General features: G+C 43.9%; 1 protein-coding gene across 2 annotated transcripts; it reads left to right on the top strand.

Moving 5' to 3' along the window:
• On the top strand, positions 1 to 18,218 carry HEATR6 (HEAT repeat containing 6). 2 transcript variants are annotated; one of them, XM_084492854.1, is made up of 22 exons: positions 1 to 121; positions 835 to 922; positions 1,054 to 1,188; positions 3,565 to 3,672; positions 4,066 to 4,206; positions 5,229 to 5,344; positions 6,050 to 6,164; positions 6,427 to 6,528; positions 6,881 to 7,018; positions 8,199 to 8,491; positions 8,882 to 9,059; positions 9,244 to 9,450; positions 10,005 to 10,104; positions 10,315 to 10,670; positions 11,610 to 11,732; positions 12,203 to 12,289; positions 13,107 to 13,241; positions 14,401 to 14,523; positions 15,326 to 15,450; positions 16,150 to 16,246; positions 16,685 to 16,889; positions 17,360 to 18,218. In XM_084492854.1, the coding sequence occupies exons 3-22, from the start codon at positions 1,183 to 1,185 to the stop codon at positions 17,908 to 17,910; spliced, it is 3,306 nt and encodes a 1,101-aa protein (XP_084348980.1). In that variant the 5' UTR covers positions 1 to 121; positions 835 to 922; positions 1,054 to 1,182; the 3' UTR covers positions 17,911 to 18,218. The 2 variants fall into 2 exon arrangements, with proteins under 2 accessions (XP_084348980.1, XP_084348979.1); XM_084492853.1 differs by lacking the exons at positions 1 to 121; positions 835 to 922; positions 1,054 to 1,188 and adding an exon at positions 2,988 to 3,257.
• The last annotated feature ends 466 nt before the right edge of the window (positions 18,219 to 18,684 follow it).

The raw sequence follows: 18,684 nt of genomic DNA, 5'->3' as shown, positions 1-18,684 counted from the left end.
AGTTTTGGAAACCTGAGCCCTGGTTCTCAGGAGGGCTGGGTGACCTCAGACCGCAGCATTCCCATTTGGAAGGAGGTTTAATGCCCCTTGCCGGAGAGGAGGAATTAGCCAAATTAGCCAGGTCACCAGGGCAGGTTGAGGGCTCAGGGAGCTGGGTGGGGGACCCAGCCTGGGCTGGATGCGGGCAGTGGGGTCCCAGCAGTGCGGGTGGGCACCTTCCTGCTGCTTGTGGGTGCTCTGCGTGCCGCGTCCCATCCCCACATCCCACCTCTGAACCCACCGTGCAGCAACAACCCCGACTTCGCCAGCAGTCGCTTGCATGAGAAAACGAGATTAGGAAAATATTCCAAGTATCCGTGTCTGTCCTTCAGGGGCAAACAAACCCGGAGCCAGCGCTGTTTGTCCGTCAGCTGGCCCGCAGCTTGGGAAAACAGCTGGGGAGTGCAGTGGGAGACACCTTTGGCACCAGCGGAGATAATGCTGAGTGCTGCGCTGAGTCTGCACGTGCCTTTGGGGGACAGTAAACGTGTAGCATCTCGCAGGCAGGGGCACTCACTAAATCTCCATTCCTGAACGTCCCTGGGATGGAGAATCTGCATGTGTGTGCTTGCTGCCCTGGGCACGTGGATTTTTTCTAGATTCAGGTGTTCTAGCTGTTTCAAAATTATGCTGGTAAGAGGTGAAAAGTTGGGAAATTTGGAGGACTGATGGCAACAGCAGCATCCTGGGGAGCCTGGCAAAGAAACGCCCTGAAATTCTGATCTGAGTTTTGGGCCAGTTATTCTCCCAGGGCAATAAGATCAAGATGAATTCTCTCTGTTCTGCCTTTTCCAGGAACAGACACAGCTGACAGATCTGAAATGCAAGGAGGCAGGGAGGAATGGCAGCAGTTCCCAGGTCATCGTTTTATCAAAATCAGCAGGTATCTGCCATGCCCTTGAGCTCTCTGCTATGGCCCCTGTTCCGTGTGGCTTCCCCGTGGCAGCTGTCACCAGCCCTGCATTATCAAACCACCTGCCTGAATTTCAAGGAACTCATCCATATATTCAACAGGAATAGCAATTTCCGGGAGCTCTTGGGGGCCTGGAGATAAGAGCATCTGAAACGGGGATTTCTGCTGAGCTGTGCTTACGCTGCCGGAGCTGGAATTTCTCTCGGCTTGGATATCCACTGGGGTGCTGCATGGAGGTGGGTTTCATTTAAGCCATAATCAGCCACGGTTCACAGAACGTTATCCCCATGGGAACTCTCCCAGGTCTGCGGGCCAGTGCAGCTCACCTCATCTCAGTGATTTTGGATTCCCCTAACCCTGCCATAAGCTTTCCAGCCGTGGATTTATCCATATATTCTCACGGGTTCTTGCAGAGGACTGTCTTGGTGGATTCCCCACCACTGTCAGCACCAGCTCCTGCTTCACACAGAGGATCGTGCCCAGCACCAGCCCTTCTGGCAGTCAGCGTTTGCCTGGCCCCAGTCCTGCCACCTGGGGAAGCACAGACCCCGCTGCAAGCCCCGGTGATGCAGCCTGGAGGACGCTTTCTTTCTTTTGCATGTTTTTAAGCCAAACACAGCTCCTGAAATCAATAGAGAAGGAGATTCCCCTGCAGCCCGGGGAGCCGTCCTTTCCACATTCTTTCCCGGGACCTTCAAAGGAGCTGAGGAATCCAATTCCCACTAATTTGCTTTGAAAATACTGAGCTAAAATTGTAATTATGGCACATGGCATTGCAGGTGAGGAAAGAACCCACCAGATTTCAGGTACTTTGTTTTCCTAAGATATGAGCGTTGATGATTTATTAAGACTTCCAGTTTAAACAATATTATGTTGCTTAATGTTGGAAGGTGTTCCTACAATTAATGAAAATTTCATAGACTGACTGGGGAAGAAAGAGACCATTTTATGTCCCGTACCAGATGGCCTAACCCAGCTGCTCACTTTTTTCTTTGAACTGTGATTCTAATGACTTCTCTGTCCTTTGAAGTCTGGCTCTGTGCTGTCGAACCAGATGTATTTGCATGATAGTAGCAGAGCGTGTTTAACAGTGGCGGACTTGTGCTCTTTTCCCTCACGGCCACTGCTGGATACTGCGCAATGATTGCTCTTGTTTGGGGTTTTTGAGGGGCAAGCAAATGTGAAGGCTTACTAGGTGCTGGTAAGATGTGTCTCCATGTCAACAAATTCAGAGAAATTACTCCCTAAACTCTGGTGAAGAGGAATTACTTCAAGAGCTCTGCCTTTGGTTGCTTTATAAACCCATGTGGTGGTTTCAGTCCCAGATTTATTAGGGCCTAACAAAAGCAGGGGCTGCTGTCAAAACGCAAATTTCAGCAGCACTTTAAAAACAAAGGGCAACGAGGAAGGACGAGCTTTAAGTACGTATTAAGAAGCTTTCGAAATAATAAATCACAAAATAAGGCGGTGACAAAAGGAACAAAACCGAAGACGGTCCCCGAGCGTGGGTTTGGTGGAAATTTGCACCAAGCAGAGCTGGGAAGGCACCGCTGACATTCCTGGCTCTGAAATGCCAAACCCACAGGGCTGTGCCGTGTCCAGCAGCCCCCAGCTGTACCAGGGTGCACCTCCCGCCAGCGCTCGCTGCCTGGCAGAGGCCCCAATTTTGCTCATTTTCACACCAAAACCACTTGGTGAAGAACCCCTCAGAGCGATTCTGCCACGGCGAAGGCGGCCACGGGCTGCTCGTCATCACTTCGCCTCCCACAGCACCGGACAGCAGCGAGCTCTCCACAGGGCGACGGCTGGACCGGCAGCTCCATCAAGTCGCCCTGTCGCGACATGAACACGCGATAACGACGCGACCGCGTAGCTCTGCGTGAAGTTTTACCACCTACAAAACGCGGACACCCCCTGAGGGGCAGCCCCGATCGCTGCGGGCCGGCTGCGGGCGGGCAGTGCCCCCTGCCGCCCTCACAACCACCCGCCGCCCGCCCCCATTCCCCTCGCTCCTCCCGCCGCCGCCATTTTGCAGCCTCCCTCCCTCCCCGCCCGGCGCGGCCGCCATAGGCGCCCCGGAAGGGCCATGGCGTTGCCATAACGCCGCTGCCGGGAGGAGCTGAAGATGGCGGGGCCGGAGCCGGGCGGCTCGTTCCGGCATTGCCTGGCTCGGCTGGGCGCCCTCCGCCTTCAGCCGGGCTCTGAGCAGCCCTCGGGCGGCCGCCGCACCGAGCTGCACCTGCTGCTGGACCAGCTCATCTCCGACAGCTGCGGGCCCGCCGCGGTGGCCGGGCCCAGCCCGCAGGTAGCCCGCGGGGCAAACCCACGCGTGAGCGGTGCGGGTGGGCTCAGAGCTTCCCCGGGATGGTTTTTTTTTTTTTTGGTTTTGTTTTGGGTTTGGCCATCGTTACCGGCTTTAGTTTTGCCCTGATGTTCGCAGTTTGGGTGATGGGCAAGGGGAAGGGAAGGCTCCCGAGCGGGAGCTTTCCTCAGTCACCACACACATCGATGTCGGTGTTATACCGCCTGTGAGAGCCAAGGCTTAGCCGGTGATGTGGTTTCCACCCCAGGTTTGTCGCCTCTAATTCATAAACTTACGCTTTCTGTTCCAGGATGTTTGTGCTTTGCTTGTCCAAGCCTGCCAGCTGGTTCATCTCGATCAGGCACATCTCGTCAGCAAAGTCTGCCAGCTCATCTACCACTTGCTAAACAGATTCCAGGTACAGAAAGTTTGGCCAGAGAGGCCTTTTATTTCTTTTTGTTTCTTTTACAGGGCTGTGGAACAGGCCTTCATGCAAATTCACTTGGATTTTTGCTCTGTTGTTCCTTTACTCTTAGCTGAGGTTCTGATCTGTGGCTTTAGCCTGGCTGACAGCTTCCTCGTGTAAAAAAACAGCTCCCAGTCATAACTAATACGCCATAGAAAATACTCTTAATTATAAGATATTTGTGTGAATCTATAATTTTCTTAATTGTAGCCTGATTCTGTGATGATGTGTAATTTTAACAGCCAGATTACATGAGTCTGTACCCGTTAGGAGGGTAGATATATTGATCTTAGCACTACAGGATGATGCAATTTTCTTGACCATAATCCTTTTCTGTTATGGCAGGTGACATTTGATGAACAGAACTTGAATTTTCTCCTCTCCTACTGCATCTCTGCTCTTAAGCAGTGCAGCTCTTGGACACACGTAGAAGTTCTACAAGCTTTAGCAGCTCTTGTTTACAATAATGGACCTAAATGTCAGAAGGTGGGTTTACAAACTAGGAGAAGCTAACCAAGAAATACTTGCAACTTCTACTGTTTTTTTTTTTTTTTTTTTTTTTTTAGAGTAGGGGAGGGTAATAGAAAATATATCATGTTCTCAAACCACTTTACCTTTTAGATTAATATTAGACCCCGTTTAAATTGTGCCTAGTACCTGTGGAAAAGTTGACATTCAGGTGTGTTAGGTGTATGTTGTAACAATCAGTAGGTGACAAGATTCTTCCCATGCTGAATGATGCCCTACCTGCAGGCTGCAGCTGCAGGGACCATCTAGGATCTGGCTTGAGCCAAAGGCACGCTGTGAAAGAAGGGTGCCAGGCTCAGTCTGCAGACTAAGCCCCCTGGTTTGTCTGTGCGTCAGGCAGGAAGGATGTAGGGAGTTTCAAATTGCACATTACTCAGCAGGCTCCACTGAGGATCCGGAAATATATCCCACAACCAGATCAGGTCTTTGGTGTGCAGTGGGCTCAAAGCCACTTCAAAGTCAAGGCTCTCTAGTATCAGTCTGGGGCTTGCACGAAGCTCCTTGTGGCTGCAGCATGACTGATAGTGGTTGATACGTTGAATTCTCTTGCTACCACCAGCATTTGGCAGTTTGCAGAGCAGTTTCTGCTGTTTGTCTGGAGCACAGGGTAGTGATGCTGGCAGTGTTGTAGCTGCCAGCTTGTGTGGGTTTGTAGCCTAGAAAACTGCAGCAGTTTGGTACAGCAGTTGTTACTAACTTAGCTTTATGTCTGGGAAGAAGGCATAAATTGTGACTCAGCCTGAGCTATGCTCACGCTCAGTACTTTTTTAATACAAAATAGGAGAGCTTTGGAAATGCACGTTATCTGGTCATTTTGGTGAACATAATCTGTCTCTGGAATTTGAAATTGCAGCTGACAAATCTTTTTTTTTTTTTTTTTTTTTTTTTTGTAGCATGGATATATTTAGCTACCAAACAAAAGAGCCATCGGGCTGAGGGAAGAGCATTAACCCCTAGTGACTTTTGCTGGTTTGTTTCAGTATCTCCCGGATTTGCTGGGCAAGACGGGACTCCTGGTGCAGTTCAGTGATTCTGCTCAGCCCAACACGGAGCTCAGGACAGCAGCACTGCACAGCATGGCAAACCTGTGTCTCAGGTGCGTACCAGCCTTTGCAGGTGGTGGAGTGGATGCCTTAGAAGATGTGCATCTGACAGCACGGGCAGCTGGTCTGCTCTGTCTGCGCTAGGAACAGCAAATGTGGGACCCGTAGGCTGGATATGCTCAAACTTGAAACCTAAAACTTTAGTGCTTCAAGCTATTGTACCATCTGCAGATAAAACTGTGAACTCTCAGATTTCTGGAACAGTGTTATTGTGGGACATGCTTAGGGAAGAAAAGAAAGTGTTTTGTCTGGTCCTGCGGTAATTGCTGGGAGGTTGTGAGATCTCCATCCTTGGAGGTGCTTAGAACTTGAACGGACGTGGTCCTGGGCGACCTGCTGTCATCGGCCGTGCTGTGGGCAAGGGGCTTGGAGTAGCTGATCTGCAGAGGTACCTTCCAACCTCAGCTATTCCGTGATTCTAATTTCAGGAAAATCACTTGCAATATTAGGGCTGTCCTCTAAATGTTATCAAACATGCTTTGGTGGCTTGAAGTAACTAAAAGTTTTGGAAACAGCTGCTTAGGAATCCCTTAGAAAGGAATTTGCTTAATGACCCTAAAGCTACTGCAGCAATGGCCAGCTCTTACTTTATGGTACTTATGGCAGCAAAGATTAAAGTGATGCAGTTTCCCTCTCTTCCTACAGTAAGTCAAGAGACAGATTATAAAGCAATGATTTGTCTCTTGCTTTAATTTTAGTGTGCCTGGACAGCCATACTTGGATGAGCCCTACCGAAGTGTCTGTTTTCAAACTTTCCTAAGTGTTCTGCAGTCTTCAAAAACCTCTGATGTAGATGACATCACCTTTTGTGTGGTAAGTGTGAGTCTAGGATGTTCTAATTAGGAAATTGTGCTGCTGGAATATTGGAATTTGGAATATTTGAAACTTGGAAGGTTTTCAACTGAGATTTTGCTTAAATAGACTTTTTTTTTTTTTTTTTGCTTTAATATGATATTATAAATAACTGTCAAAGTAACTATGTTGAGCAAAGCTTTAACTGCCTAGAAGGTCACCTAAGAGATGTGATCCTTCAGTGTTTGGGAAGGAAAAGTAATTCTGTGCTTTGTGCTTTCAGTTGCTACAGAATGCACTGAAAGGTATCCAGTCACTTCTGAATGGCGGGAAGATGAAACTGATGCAAGCTGACCAACTTGGATCTCTTCTTGCAGTATTAAAGGTAAATACAGAAACAGACACTGGAAAGTGCACGTTCCAGTTGCCCATGGAGTGCAAAACAGTATGGGAAGATGAGGAAGACAAAGCAGAGAAGCCTGAGCGTGGGGGGAAGATGTAGTGTGAAATACAAATTAAAAAGATGGGAGGCCTGTGTTTTTTGTTTGTTTGTTTGTTTGTTTTTGGACCTACTTGAAATCCTTCTGGAGATAGCTGTTACATAGCACGGGGAGAGGCAAGACGTGAAGGATGGATCACAAGCCAAAGGGAAAATTGATGAACACCTGAGGAAACATAGAGCAAATCTTTGTGCATCAAAAAGGAAAAGAACGCTAACGTTTCTGTTACTCTTCCAGAAGTGTATGTTTCATGGCCTGCCAGGACTGAGCTTAGAGGTGCCTGCAGCCTTGTACCCAGCCCCGTTACCTCAGTATGACAAAAGGTCGCCTGTCAAGCAGGAGCAGCCAGAGCCGGCCGCCTCGAAGACAACAGGGGTAAACTGAAATCGGACTGATTCTCCTGCGTACTCGTGTGCCTGTTTGTTGAGGTTGTATGTGCCTGATATGGTATTGGTGGCTAACGGTCTCTTTGCATTTTGGGCATGTGATACTTTTTTTTTTTTCTTTAAAGATATTGGTTATAAATCCCTGCACTGAATAAAACTGCTTTGTGAACTCAGGTGACAAGAACAAATGGCTCTGCAGAGGCTGGTTTTCTTGACTTAAGCTGTGTGCATCAGATATTCGTCTGTAGCCAAGAATTCTTGGCCTGCAGAGGTGTGGAGTCGATGCTTGCAGACTAGCCAAAGTTTTTTTTATTTTATAAATTGCATTTTCTCTCCTAACATCTGCACAGTCATTTTGACTTTTTCTAAGGAAAGTCAAGTTCACCTAGAGACTGATACTTAAGGACTGATTTTATTTCTTTTTTATTTTTTTTCTGCTTTTCCTCTCCCTATCTGTTCTGCTTAATTCTTGTACAGGTTATTTTTTAACCCTGTAAATTTTTTTTCTTCCCTGTAATGTCTTTCGGGTAATTGGTAATCCAAAGTTAGGTAGTCATGTTGACTCATTTCTTTTTAGATGTTAAATAACTACTACATGTATAAATCCAAAAGAACTGCAAAAGCACTGGCTGTTTTTATTAATTTTGTGCAAAATATGTTTTTTAAATATACATATTTTTTAATTGAAAGTCTTTTGTTTTACTGATAAAAACTAAGCTTTGGCTTCTTTGAGAGTATTCAGATATGAATTGTTTATTTACATTAGAGTGTTAGTACACTGATTTTACTGTAATTAATAGGCAGAATTTGCAGTCTCAGATGCTGATGGTGTGTTTTTTTTTTTAGACATGTACAATATTGTATATTTTATTACATTTATACACGCAGTATTGTTGCACTGAAGATGCTAAATAGCTGTGATAGCTCATAGTAAAACTAAATTTCATCTAAACATGACTTGTTTAGAAACTAAAACAGTTATGTGTCGATGCCCTTATACAAAGGGCATGGTTTATTATATTGAACTCTGCTTTTGTCTGGATTAACAATTAGCTTTATTTTCAGAGGAGATTTTTCCCCTAGTAAAAGATTTACCACTATAAAACGTTTGCACATCTTTATAGATACTACTTCATTTTTTTTAAATAATCTATTTTTTTTTTAAACAGAACCGAAGAAAAAAGTCCAAAGGGAAACAAAAGAAAGGAGAGTTTGCAGAAGAAGGAAGAGAAGATCTGTGTGATACAGGAAAGGAATCGATCCGTGGAGTTGACATGCTGAAACCGCGCTTGGGGGATGCACAGAACAGTCGTTGTTCAGATCCTCAGACGTGTGCATCGGATGCTGCGTGTGTGCCTGCTGGAAAGGATCACTTATCTTCACACTGTACTAGCTGGAAGAGAATCAGCAGCAGTGAGTCAGAATATTCTGATGCTGAAGGTGGAATACAGAGCAAAACGAGGTTATTGTTGTTCATGTAATCATAAAACGTAGTAGCCAGTAGTGCTGTTTTTACAACAATTTAAGTTTATCACATTAAATCATACCTTTTGTTCCTGTGGGTCTAGTACCAATTTTACAAGTGTGCAGACTTCCTTTCAGGGGATTCCAGTGCTTTGTTCTTAATCAAAACTGTTGAAAAAATCACTTTTCCATTTATGTTGTGGTACAAGAAAAATGGAAGGCAGTAATTAATATTGGCTTGAAAGTAAACTTGTTCTTTCTGTTCCCTGTTTTGGTCTAAAACACTTCACTTACTGCTCTCACAGCTAGTCACTAACATGAAAGAGGTTAAATCCATTACTTTTCACTGCTGCTATTCCATTAATCTTTTTGTTTATTTGTTTTTAAGGTCTTATCAAGCCAAAGTTCGTCAAGGGGCTCTAGCCTGTTTCCTCTCTACTATCAAATCGATAGAAAAAAGAGTTCTTTATGGCTACTGGTCAGCGTTTGTTCCTGATGCACCTGGCATTGGCAGCCCCCAGTCAGTGTCCCTGATGACTATTGCTTTAAAGGACCCTTCTCCAAAGGTTAGACAGTTTTGAGTAGATGAAGCATTGTATTTTTCAAGTATTAATCTTCAGTTATTAACCTTACGGAGTAAAAACGTGATACTCATCACGTGCTTGAGATGATCATTCCAGAAGGGCTATGAGAAAATAGCGTTTTCTCAAAAGATCTGCTGTGGCTAACAGAAATGTTTTGTCATTTCAGACACGTGCCTGTTCTCTTCAAGTTCTCTCAGCCATTCTGGAAGGTTCGAAGCAGTTTCTTTCTGTTGCTGAAGATGCTAATGATCACAAGAGAGCTTTTACACCCTTTTCTGTAACTATTGCTTCTAGCATCCGGGAGCTGCACCGCTGCCTGCTGCTAGCCCTGGTGGCAGAATCATCTTTTCAAACACTAACGCAAATCATCAAGGTAATTGCACTGTCAGTGTTTCAATTGCTACCCAAGAGCTGATACTGGTATCTAGATTTCTTTTTGAATTAAGAATGCACAGAAGTTCTTGTAGCTGTTGAGGACCATGGGACAAGAGGGGCAAATACTGTCATCAGATCACAGAGCTTCGATGACTGAGTCTTTATACAAAGGCCTAGGGTCTCTTTTCTCTTTAGTGCAGTTCTCTTGTTCTGCATTTCTTTCATGTATTCTTTTTTTGAGGTGAATAAGCCTGTATAATGATTGTGGAGACTTAACCTGCCTTTGAGACTTGAATCCAAACTGCCATCTTAAGAAGCAAAAGTTTTTTGTGGGCTATTGGTCTTTATGCCAGGTCACAGTACTTTAATAATTGTTGTAGGAGCCACGTTTGTAACCAGTTTTCAAAGAGCAGCTAACTGGGTCATTTTTTTTCAGGTGTCCTTAGATACTTAGCTGTCTAAATGGACTAAACTGCAAATGTAGGAACAAACGTATTAGAGGCCAGGCTGAAGTTGTAACCACCACTCCATGTATGCTTTTATGTGTTTCAGTGCCTTGCAAATTTGGTTTCAAATGCACCATACAGCCGTTTAAATCCTGGGTTGCTGACAAGAGTCTGGAACCAGATAAAGCCATACATCTGTCATAAAGGTTTGTTCTGTATATCTGGAGTCTCTTTGCATGTTATTCCTTAATTCAGCATTGGTTATTATGCAATATTATAAATACATAAGTAAAGGTAGCACCATCAAGTTATATGTTATGATCAGTCTCCTTTGAAAATGTCTGAAAAAATTCTGAGGTATCCGTGAGATGCTAATGAGCTGCCTTTCTCTTCCCCCTCCCTGTTCTTTCTTGCAGATGTTAACGTTCGAGTTTCTAGCCTCACGTTGTTAGGGGCTGTAGTATCTGCCCAAGCACCTTTACCAGAGGTGCAGTTACTTTTGCAACAGCCCAGTTCTTCAGGGCTAAACAGTAGCGGTAGTGGAACCCCTCATCGTTTTAATTCTTCTGAGCAGTGGAGAAAAGCTCCCCCCTTGGAAGGGGAGTCTCCAGATAATCCAGCGGGATGTACGTCTCCAGAACCATGCTGGCTTATTCGTCTCTGTATTTCCATCGTTGTTCTGCCCAGAGAGGATTCCTGTTCTGACAGCGATGCGAACTTCCCATCTGGGAGCGTTTATGAGCCATCTCCTGTTCGACTGGAATCCTTGCAGGTGATGGTGAACAGTTCGCTACAGTGAGCTTGTAAAATGAACAGCCTGGTACAATATCAAATTGCCTCACATCAGCTGAATCTCGTGGGTTGCCTTTGTTCTTAGCTCGCTCAGTGAGATGAGGTGAAAGCATTTGCTAGAGCAGCGTTTCTGATCTGTTGTGGCTGAAGGAGCAGTAGCATTTTGATTCTATGCTTGTGGCCGCAGCAAGGCCCTCCCAGGGTAAAGCTGCAGCAGTGAGTTCGGCTTGATTTTTGGTACTTTTATTATTTTAAAATCTTATTTGGCTTTAAGTGCTGGCATCTGGTGAAAGCTATGAGTTTTCCCCCATGCTAACTCCTCTGTACAGAATCTAAATGTAAAGGTTTGCTAGAAAATGGGGGTGGGGGAACATTGCAGTTAATGAACAGAGTGGAAAGAGCTGCAGGATGATGCTGCATGGCTAAAGTACCACCTGTGAACATTGAGTCTTGGCGCTGTTTTTCTTCATGTAACCATAGAAAACTATAAGATTTTTTAGTCTGCATCCCAAGTGTCTCATACTTCTGGAACAGTGCATATTTGTTAAATCCAGCTTCGCAGAACACAGCAGCAGCATTGCAGGGGATGCAGGATGTATTACTCTTACAGACACTCTTGCTTTTATTTTTTTATTTTTTTTGCTACAGGACACCTCATTTGACTTACGGTAAATAATTCATTGTGTTGCTACCCAATAGTGCTTTTGTGGCTCCTTTTTGAACAAGATCATGAAATCAGAAAGTTCTTAATTAGCTCTACTCTTCTAGAAGTCGTGCTGTAAGGTGTGTCTGTTACATCAGACTTCAGTATATGGTTCCTGTGTTGGTTTGCCTGTTTACATGCTGTCTGTGTTTCGGATGGTTTGGTGTAATAGAAGGAAAAAATGCTGAATTGAGTTTATCTTTTGGTTGTGTTTAGGTATTGGCTCTTCTTGTAAAAGGGTATTTCTCTATGGCTCAGACCTATTTGCTAGAACTTGGAGAAGTGGCTTGCAAATGCATGGAAGAAATGGATCCATCCATTCAGCTTCACGGAGCCAAAGTAAGAGTGTGAGAAAACACCAACGTTATTTTACCAAGTCAGTTTTGCCATTCCGTGTGCTTTGCAAATACAGATGACTAATGCTGAATATTCAGAGAGTTTTTCATGTAGCAGCACTTTGTAATGAGCTGGTACCTGCTGTAGCTCTTTGGAAATGCAGCACCCTGCCAGTTTGGGAAGTGCACCTTCTACTTCTAGTCTTGAATTCTTAACAAATGTTTGGCCTGTTACTCAAAGGAAATCTCTTTACCCAGCAATTTGTTATGCTGCTTTAGCTGGGGACTTTATGTAAGAAAGGCTTCTCCTCTAATTTCTTCACTAGCAGGGACAGAATAGAGTCCAAATTAATACTGGATCTCATATTTTTGTTCCTTGGGTAAATAAGTATAGCCCTAGATAAAGGTTACTGTAGTTCTGTGGTACTTGAGTCATCCTTGATAAAGACCTAGCTGCTTTCTGTCTCCTTGCAGCTTCTGGAGGAGCTGGGCACAGGTATAGTGCAGCAGTACAAACCCGATTCAGCTGTTGCCCCTGAGCAGAGAGTACCGGTCAGCACGGTAAGTGTGTGGGCTCCCTCTGAGATTGCACTCAGAGCTTCCTTTCTTGAATTCCCTGCAAAGTTACTGGCGTGGGAACAAATCAATTACAGGAAAGCAGAACAGGAGTAAATACCTGCAGCTTTTTAGGTACTGGATTTGTGTACACTTCCTCCATTATTTTGGCATTTATTTTAGGCTGTAGGTAAGTGATCTTTTTACGTGGTATTAACAGTGCCTCTACCTTTCCTCATCCCACTTCTTCCTGCCTGATGTAAGTCAGGAAGCTGGAAGACCAGTCCAAACTGCATGTGTCATTACTGCTCCATAAAGCCTAGATGTAGACATCTAGTGTTACGGCGTTCTGTGAACAACAGGTAATTTGAAAAAGTTATTTAGAGTACACTAAATCCTAAGCTTGTCACCAGTGACCCTGCCAGCTGGGAAACGTGTCCAGTAGTAGTGGTTTCCTGTAACTTGTTGTGAATGGAAATTGTCAGTGTAAAATTGTAAATGAAAATACCCGGCTTCGTGGTTTCAAGAACGGAATCGTGCTTCTGCCTGATGCAGTATAAGTGGGTGTATCCCCCTGAGAAGGAACAAACACAACTCAGCCAAGAAGTACTTTATAGCAGTACTAAAATATCTTAAATACTTCATTCTGGATGTTAATTGTTTTAGGGTTCCAAATAGTTGTAATTGCTGTCACGTGTGATTTTGCTACCTACTCTTTGTCTTCTAAATGACTGTAAAAAAAAAAAAAAAAAAAAAGACAAACTATTATAGAACTTAGGCATAACTGCTGAGTTTTAACAGGTAAACCTGTCTGCTTCTGCAGGTTGTCACTTTCTGGACTATGATGTTAAATGGCCCTCTACCTGGTGCTCTGCAGAATTCTCAACATGCAACTCTTCAGACGAGTGCCTGTGATGCTCTGTCCTCCATCTTGCCAGAAGCTTTTGGCAGTCTGCAGGTAATGGAGCACTTCTATAAGCTTGGCATTTTTACCTACTGAAACTTTTCTTGTCTGCTAGATTGTATTAATATAAAGCCTTTAAAAATTATATGGAGAGGGCAGGGAAGCCGCCTAGAATATTTCTTGCGTTCTGAACAAGCTGTGACTATTGAAGACTGGAGAAGGCAATGTTGAGAGTAATTAGTCTCACAAACCAATTAAACTGTGGGTCAAAGAAGCCTTTTGGCCCTGCTATGAATACTCAGCCTTGGCTATTGATGCATGGGATGGAGGGCAAGAATTTCATCGCATGAGGGAGGGGTGAAGGGTTGCTATTTTGCTGGTTAAGCATTTGAAGAGAGCTGAGCTAACAGCCGTGGACTGATGTTCACCAATTTGCATGCAGGTTTTTTCTTTTGGCTGGCTTTTAAAACATTAAACTGCAGTGTTTGCCCTGGCAGAAGCAAACGAATATGCTGGCCCTCCTCTCCTTTTGCAACATGAAATATGCTTCTAAACATGAAAGCCTTGGCAGTGTACCACCACTGCATTGTGCAGCTCCTTTTATGTCACTGTGCCCTTCTTGATGGGGAGCGCTCTGCCAGATCTCATTTGCCCAAGAATTGCTAGTACAGCAGTATCTCTGGTATTCTCCATCTGGTTTCTCCAAGTACAGCATGTACCTCATCGCGCTGTACTTTGATCCTGTACACTCTCTTGTCCCTGTGGTCACGTGGGGTCAAGTCAGTGCCCACTCTGACCCTTTGCTCTGATGAAACAAAGATCTTTGTCGCGGTTTGGTAAACTGGCAATCTGTCCAGGATGAACTTAATCTACCTTGTTGTCCTTGTTTACGAAGTGACAGGAGAAAGCAACCGATCCAGGTTGTTTTACCTCTGATGGGCCATTTACCTTCTGCATTTGGATGATAGATAATATTTTGATTCCTTCATGGTATTATCTAATAGCAACAAGACAATTTTTTTTTTTTTCTGGAAGTGTTGTGGTTTTCTATGTGGCATCCAGAAATGCCCGTCAATTTACCTTGAAGAAAAGAGTGCACTCTGAGTGGTAGCTTCTATAGTTTCCATATATTGTGGTCTTTCAGAGTACTTGTCAGGTGTCTTTAAGACTTTTTTCAGTTTCTCCCTGTTGCCATGACTGCTTCTCATTTCAGAATGACCAGCAGATCCTGTGCATCACTCTGCTGCTTGGCCTGAACCACAGTGAGACCCCGCTGGTAAAAGCTGCTGCTGCACGTGCCCTCGGAGTCTACATCCTCTTCTCTTGCCTTCGTCAGGTCAAAACTTGTTTATTTTTTTTCTTATTTTGAACCATTTTAGAATGGAATTGATAAACCATGAGATATGGGACCTGAATTTGTTTGCAATGACTTGACCTTCCTTCTTGCTTTCGGTCTAAAGTATTTAACAGGACGGGGCTTCAGTTTTGCTTACAACTGACAAGTAAAGCTCATTTTGAGAGAAATGCTGATTAGCTTCCACAACAATTTGATCTTAGCTTGGTTGGGTTAGTAGCCTTTTTTTTTTTTTGCCATGTAGCCTTAAGTGAGTGATTTTTAACAAAAACAAATTATGCAGTAGCTGATGCTGCAATTTTAGTTCAAATATTTTGCAAGCAATATCCTTTATCGTGAGCAAAGGAATGAAAATGAAATGTAATGTACCATAGAAAAGAAAATTAAACAAGCAGCTCAACAAGGAGCTTGGTGAAGCAATTACTTTCTTAACATTGGGATTTGATGAGTATAAAATTGACAGTCCAGGTAATTATGTTAAAATCCAAAGTAACTAAAGCGCCAATGGAATTAAATTATACAGTGAAAGCTTTCAGCAAAAGCTACCTAGGAGAGTGGTGAGCTTGGTCGCCATGGTGGTTTAGACTGTTAATTGAAGATCAAACAAACCTGTACAGAAAGCACCGTAAACACATTACAAGTTCTTGCCTAAGAAAGAATATGTTAATAGAGGCAGTCTGTGCACATCTCATTTTCCCTAGAAGGGCCAGATGTGTATGTTACTAAGGAAATCGTGCAGATTTTTAAAACTTTCTAATCACTTTTTTTTTTTTTTCTTTTATAGGATGTGATGTTTGTGGCAGACACAGCAAATGCAATTCTGAATTCCCTCCATGACAAGTCTCCGAACGTCCGTGCCAAAGCAGCCTGGTCCCTGGGCAACCTTACAGACACTCTGATTGTCAACATGTACGTCAGCGGGCTTCGGCCCACAGAGGTCCTCTCAGTGCCTGTATTCCCGTAGCACATAGAGGGCACTTAGTATCAAAGAGACAAAATCTGTGGTCACTGTGTCAAAACTGAATGCTTCTTTGTAGCCACTCTTCAGCATGTGTAGACACTTGGGCTGTATTACAAATATCCCGTACCCAGCTGAGGTTGAGTTCAAGTTCACTGCTTGATTTTGAGGTCTTTCTAATCATTAATTCTGGAGAATGCTCCAAGATTACTTTTCAGTTTTCTGTTTTTTTCCCGTATGTTACTTGGTGTAATTGCATGTTCCCTGGTTACTTTACTTTTAACATACTACAAAAGTATGAGTAACAAATATTTAACGCTTCCTCAAGCCAAAGGCTGGAGGAAGCCCAGCCCGCTGTTACATTTTTAACAGGAGAAATAGTTATCATATATTCCTGCTAATGAATTGCCTCTGAGCAATTCATTGCCCTCTGTCTTTTATTACAGACGTAATGCATTGCTAACAGGCTTTCTTGCATTGATAGCTTGGTTTTAAATTAATAAACATAGTGGTCACATGTAGTAAGGTCTGCCTTACATATTAGCCTTCTAAAGAGTGAAGGTTGTTCAAATGACTTTATAAAGGATTGTATCACATCTTTGAGAGTGGATTAACTGAGCCAGTCTTTCACAATGTAATCCTTCTGCTAGGGAAACAATGGGACAAAGTTTTCAAGAGGAATTTTCTGATCTCCTCCTGTTGAAAATGTTACGGTCTGCGACTGAAGCATCCAAGGACAAAGACAAGGTATGAGGGGGAAAGAGGGTGGAGGATTGTGGTGTAGTTAGCTCTTACATTTTCATTTAAAGAAAAGGCACCATTTGCTTGCTTTTAGGGTGTTCTGCCCCAACAGACAGTGAGCTGCTGGTCAGCATCCTCTCTTGAGGGTCGATGTGTGGGATGTTTCCCATGTCTGTGGCCTGCAGGGCACTTGATTTTGTACTTGTCCACAGCATGAGGATTGTTAATTGTTTTGGAATGATCATTTGCAGAGAATGATCTTTCTGATGGTATTTAGCAAGTTGCATCTGAAAAGACACCAGCTTAATTCCAGATGGGTTCCTTGTTGACTCTGTGCATGATTATGTAGCAGGCTTGTCAAAAGGCTTTGCCCATAAACTAAAAGCCAAAATGCTGTTGTGGGAACTTTTTTTTTTTTTTTTTTTTTTTTTTTTCCCCCTTCAGGTAAAGAGCAATGCAGTCCGGGCCCTTGGGAATCTTCTTCATTTCCTTCAACCATATCATGTAGCAAACCCCAGGTTTAAGGAAGCCATCGAGGAATCTCTTCAGGCCCTCATTTCTACTGTTCTGAGCGAGGCCACCATGAAGGTGCGCTGGAACGCTTGTTACGCGCTGGGGAATGTGTTTAAGAACACTGCCTTGCCACTTGGTGAGTAGACTGGTCCCCTGGGTTTGGATTTATACTGCAGGTGTGGTTTTAACTAGTCTCTGTTAGAAATGTGCTTGGGAAGAGGGGAGAAAGCAACCTGAGCTGAATCATGTTGTCATATCCAGAAGTATGTCTTTCCCAGACCTCTAGCCAGTGAAATAGGTTCAGATCCTGGAAGTGCTGATACAGTCATAACTGTGCCGTGTTCAGTGGGATGTGTCATGTTGGAAAAGAACAGGTTTACAGCTGTGATTAGATGCAAAGTGTTGCTTTTCCTCTTCATTAACACTCCAGATTCACTTTTCTAAAACTATTTTCGTTTTCATAAGCCCTGCTTCTCTCATTAGACCAGCATAAATGCAGTAAATGTAAGCCCATTAAATATTTTGGAGATATATTTACAGTTTTGTGTATTTTGAGTGATTGAAAAGGGTTTGTGTTGTTGTTGTGTTTATTTCTATTACTATTAGGAGAGGCTCCTTGGACCACACAAGCATATAATGCACTTTCCTCAGTAGTGAAGTCATGCAAGAATTTTAAAATCCGAATCAAATCAGCCATGGCCCTCTCCATCCCTAGCAAGAGGGAGTGCTACGGACCCACTGAGCAGTTCTGCCAGATCTGGGATGCCTTGGTGGAAGCCTTGCAGAAAAGTGAAGACACTGAGGACTTCCTGGAATTCAAGTACAGTGCCAGCCTCAGAACACAGATCTGCCAGGCTCTGCTTCACTTACTAAGTCTGGCAAAGAGCACGGACCTGCCATTAATTTGGAGAACCATAACAGAAAATGGGGATGCAATCAAATCCTATGTCTTGCAATATATGAAATGTGGTATTGAAGAAAATGAAGCAGGAACGCGCACAGACCTGTGTGAGAGAGAGAGAAAGTTAAAAGGAGCTATTGAACATCTCAGTGGGATAGAGAAACAGGTGGAGGGCAAAGCTGGCCTGAGAGTGTGTGTTTATCTAGAAGGCATCTTGACGAACCATGCCAATGCCACCGAGTTAACAAAGAGCTAAACAGGAACACCTGTTTCAGTGGCTGGTAACCTGCACATCTGATTGCACACAGAAGAAACACAGGGGCTGGAATTGCGCAGGTCATCCAAAAGAAAAGTTTCCTGTTGTTGGTGTTAAACAATTTGTTTTGAACTTTATTCATTCATAACACCTCATAAAACATTTTTTAAACTTTTGTTTTGAACGGACTCTTGAAATCATCCTCACTTGGTTTTGTTTGTACCTGTTACAGTGTTACCTCTGGGGAAACAAATGTCCTTTCTTTGTATGTTTTATAAAAACAGCCTCTTCTATGAGCTTACCTGAAAGCCTTTTGTTACTGTTGCTGCTATATTCAAAATCACATTTGGAAGGGAGGGATCTGGCAGAATTTTGTTTTTCTAAGCACTGCAATAAACCCGAATACGCCAATATTTGAATAACTGCTTAGAGCAAACACGCTTTGCCTTTAACTGTCTATTCCTGGTGTCTTACACCTGGCCTCCCCCTCCCTGCTGCCTTTGCTCCTCCTGTCTTCCCAAACCTCAGCTCTGTGGCTCCAGGTGGGTGGTACTGCACTGCCTAGGCCAGAAAACTCAAACTAGCTCCTCTGAGCTGATCAGACGCTGGAGTTTTCACTCTTAAACCAGCTACCGTCGGGGTCTGTCACCTTTTTGTGGGATGTGTTGTGATGTTCTAAACCTCGGGAGGCTTTGCGTGTGTTGCTGAAGTTCTGTTCTTCCCCTTCCTTCAGGATTATGTGACTTTGTTTGATCTGTGCTTACTGCGCTGATA

This window comes from Aythya ferina (assembly GCF_964211825.1).
Source record: "Aythya ferina genome assembly, chromosome: 19".
NCBI lineage: Eukaryota > Metazoa > Chordata > Aves > Anseriformes > Anatidae > Aythya > Aythya ferina.
The sequence above is the reverse complement of the archived record's forward strand: the minus strand, read 5'-3'. Positions and strand labels throughout refer to the sequence as shown.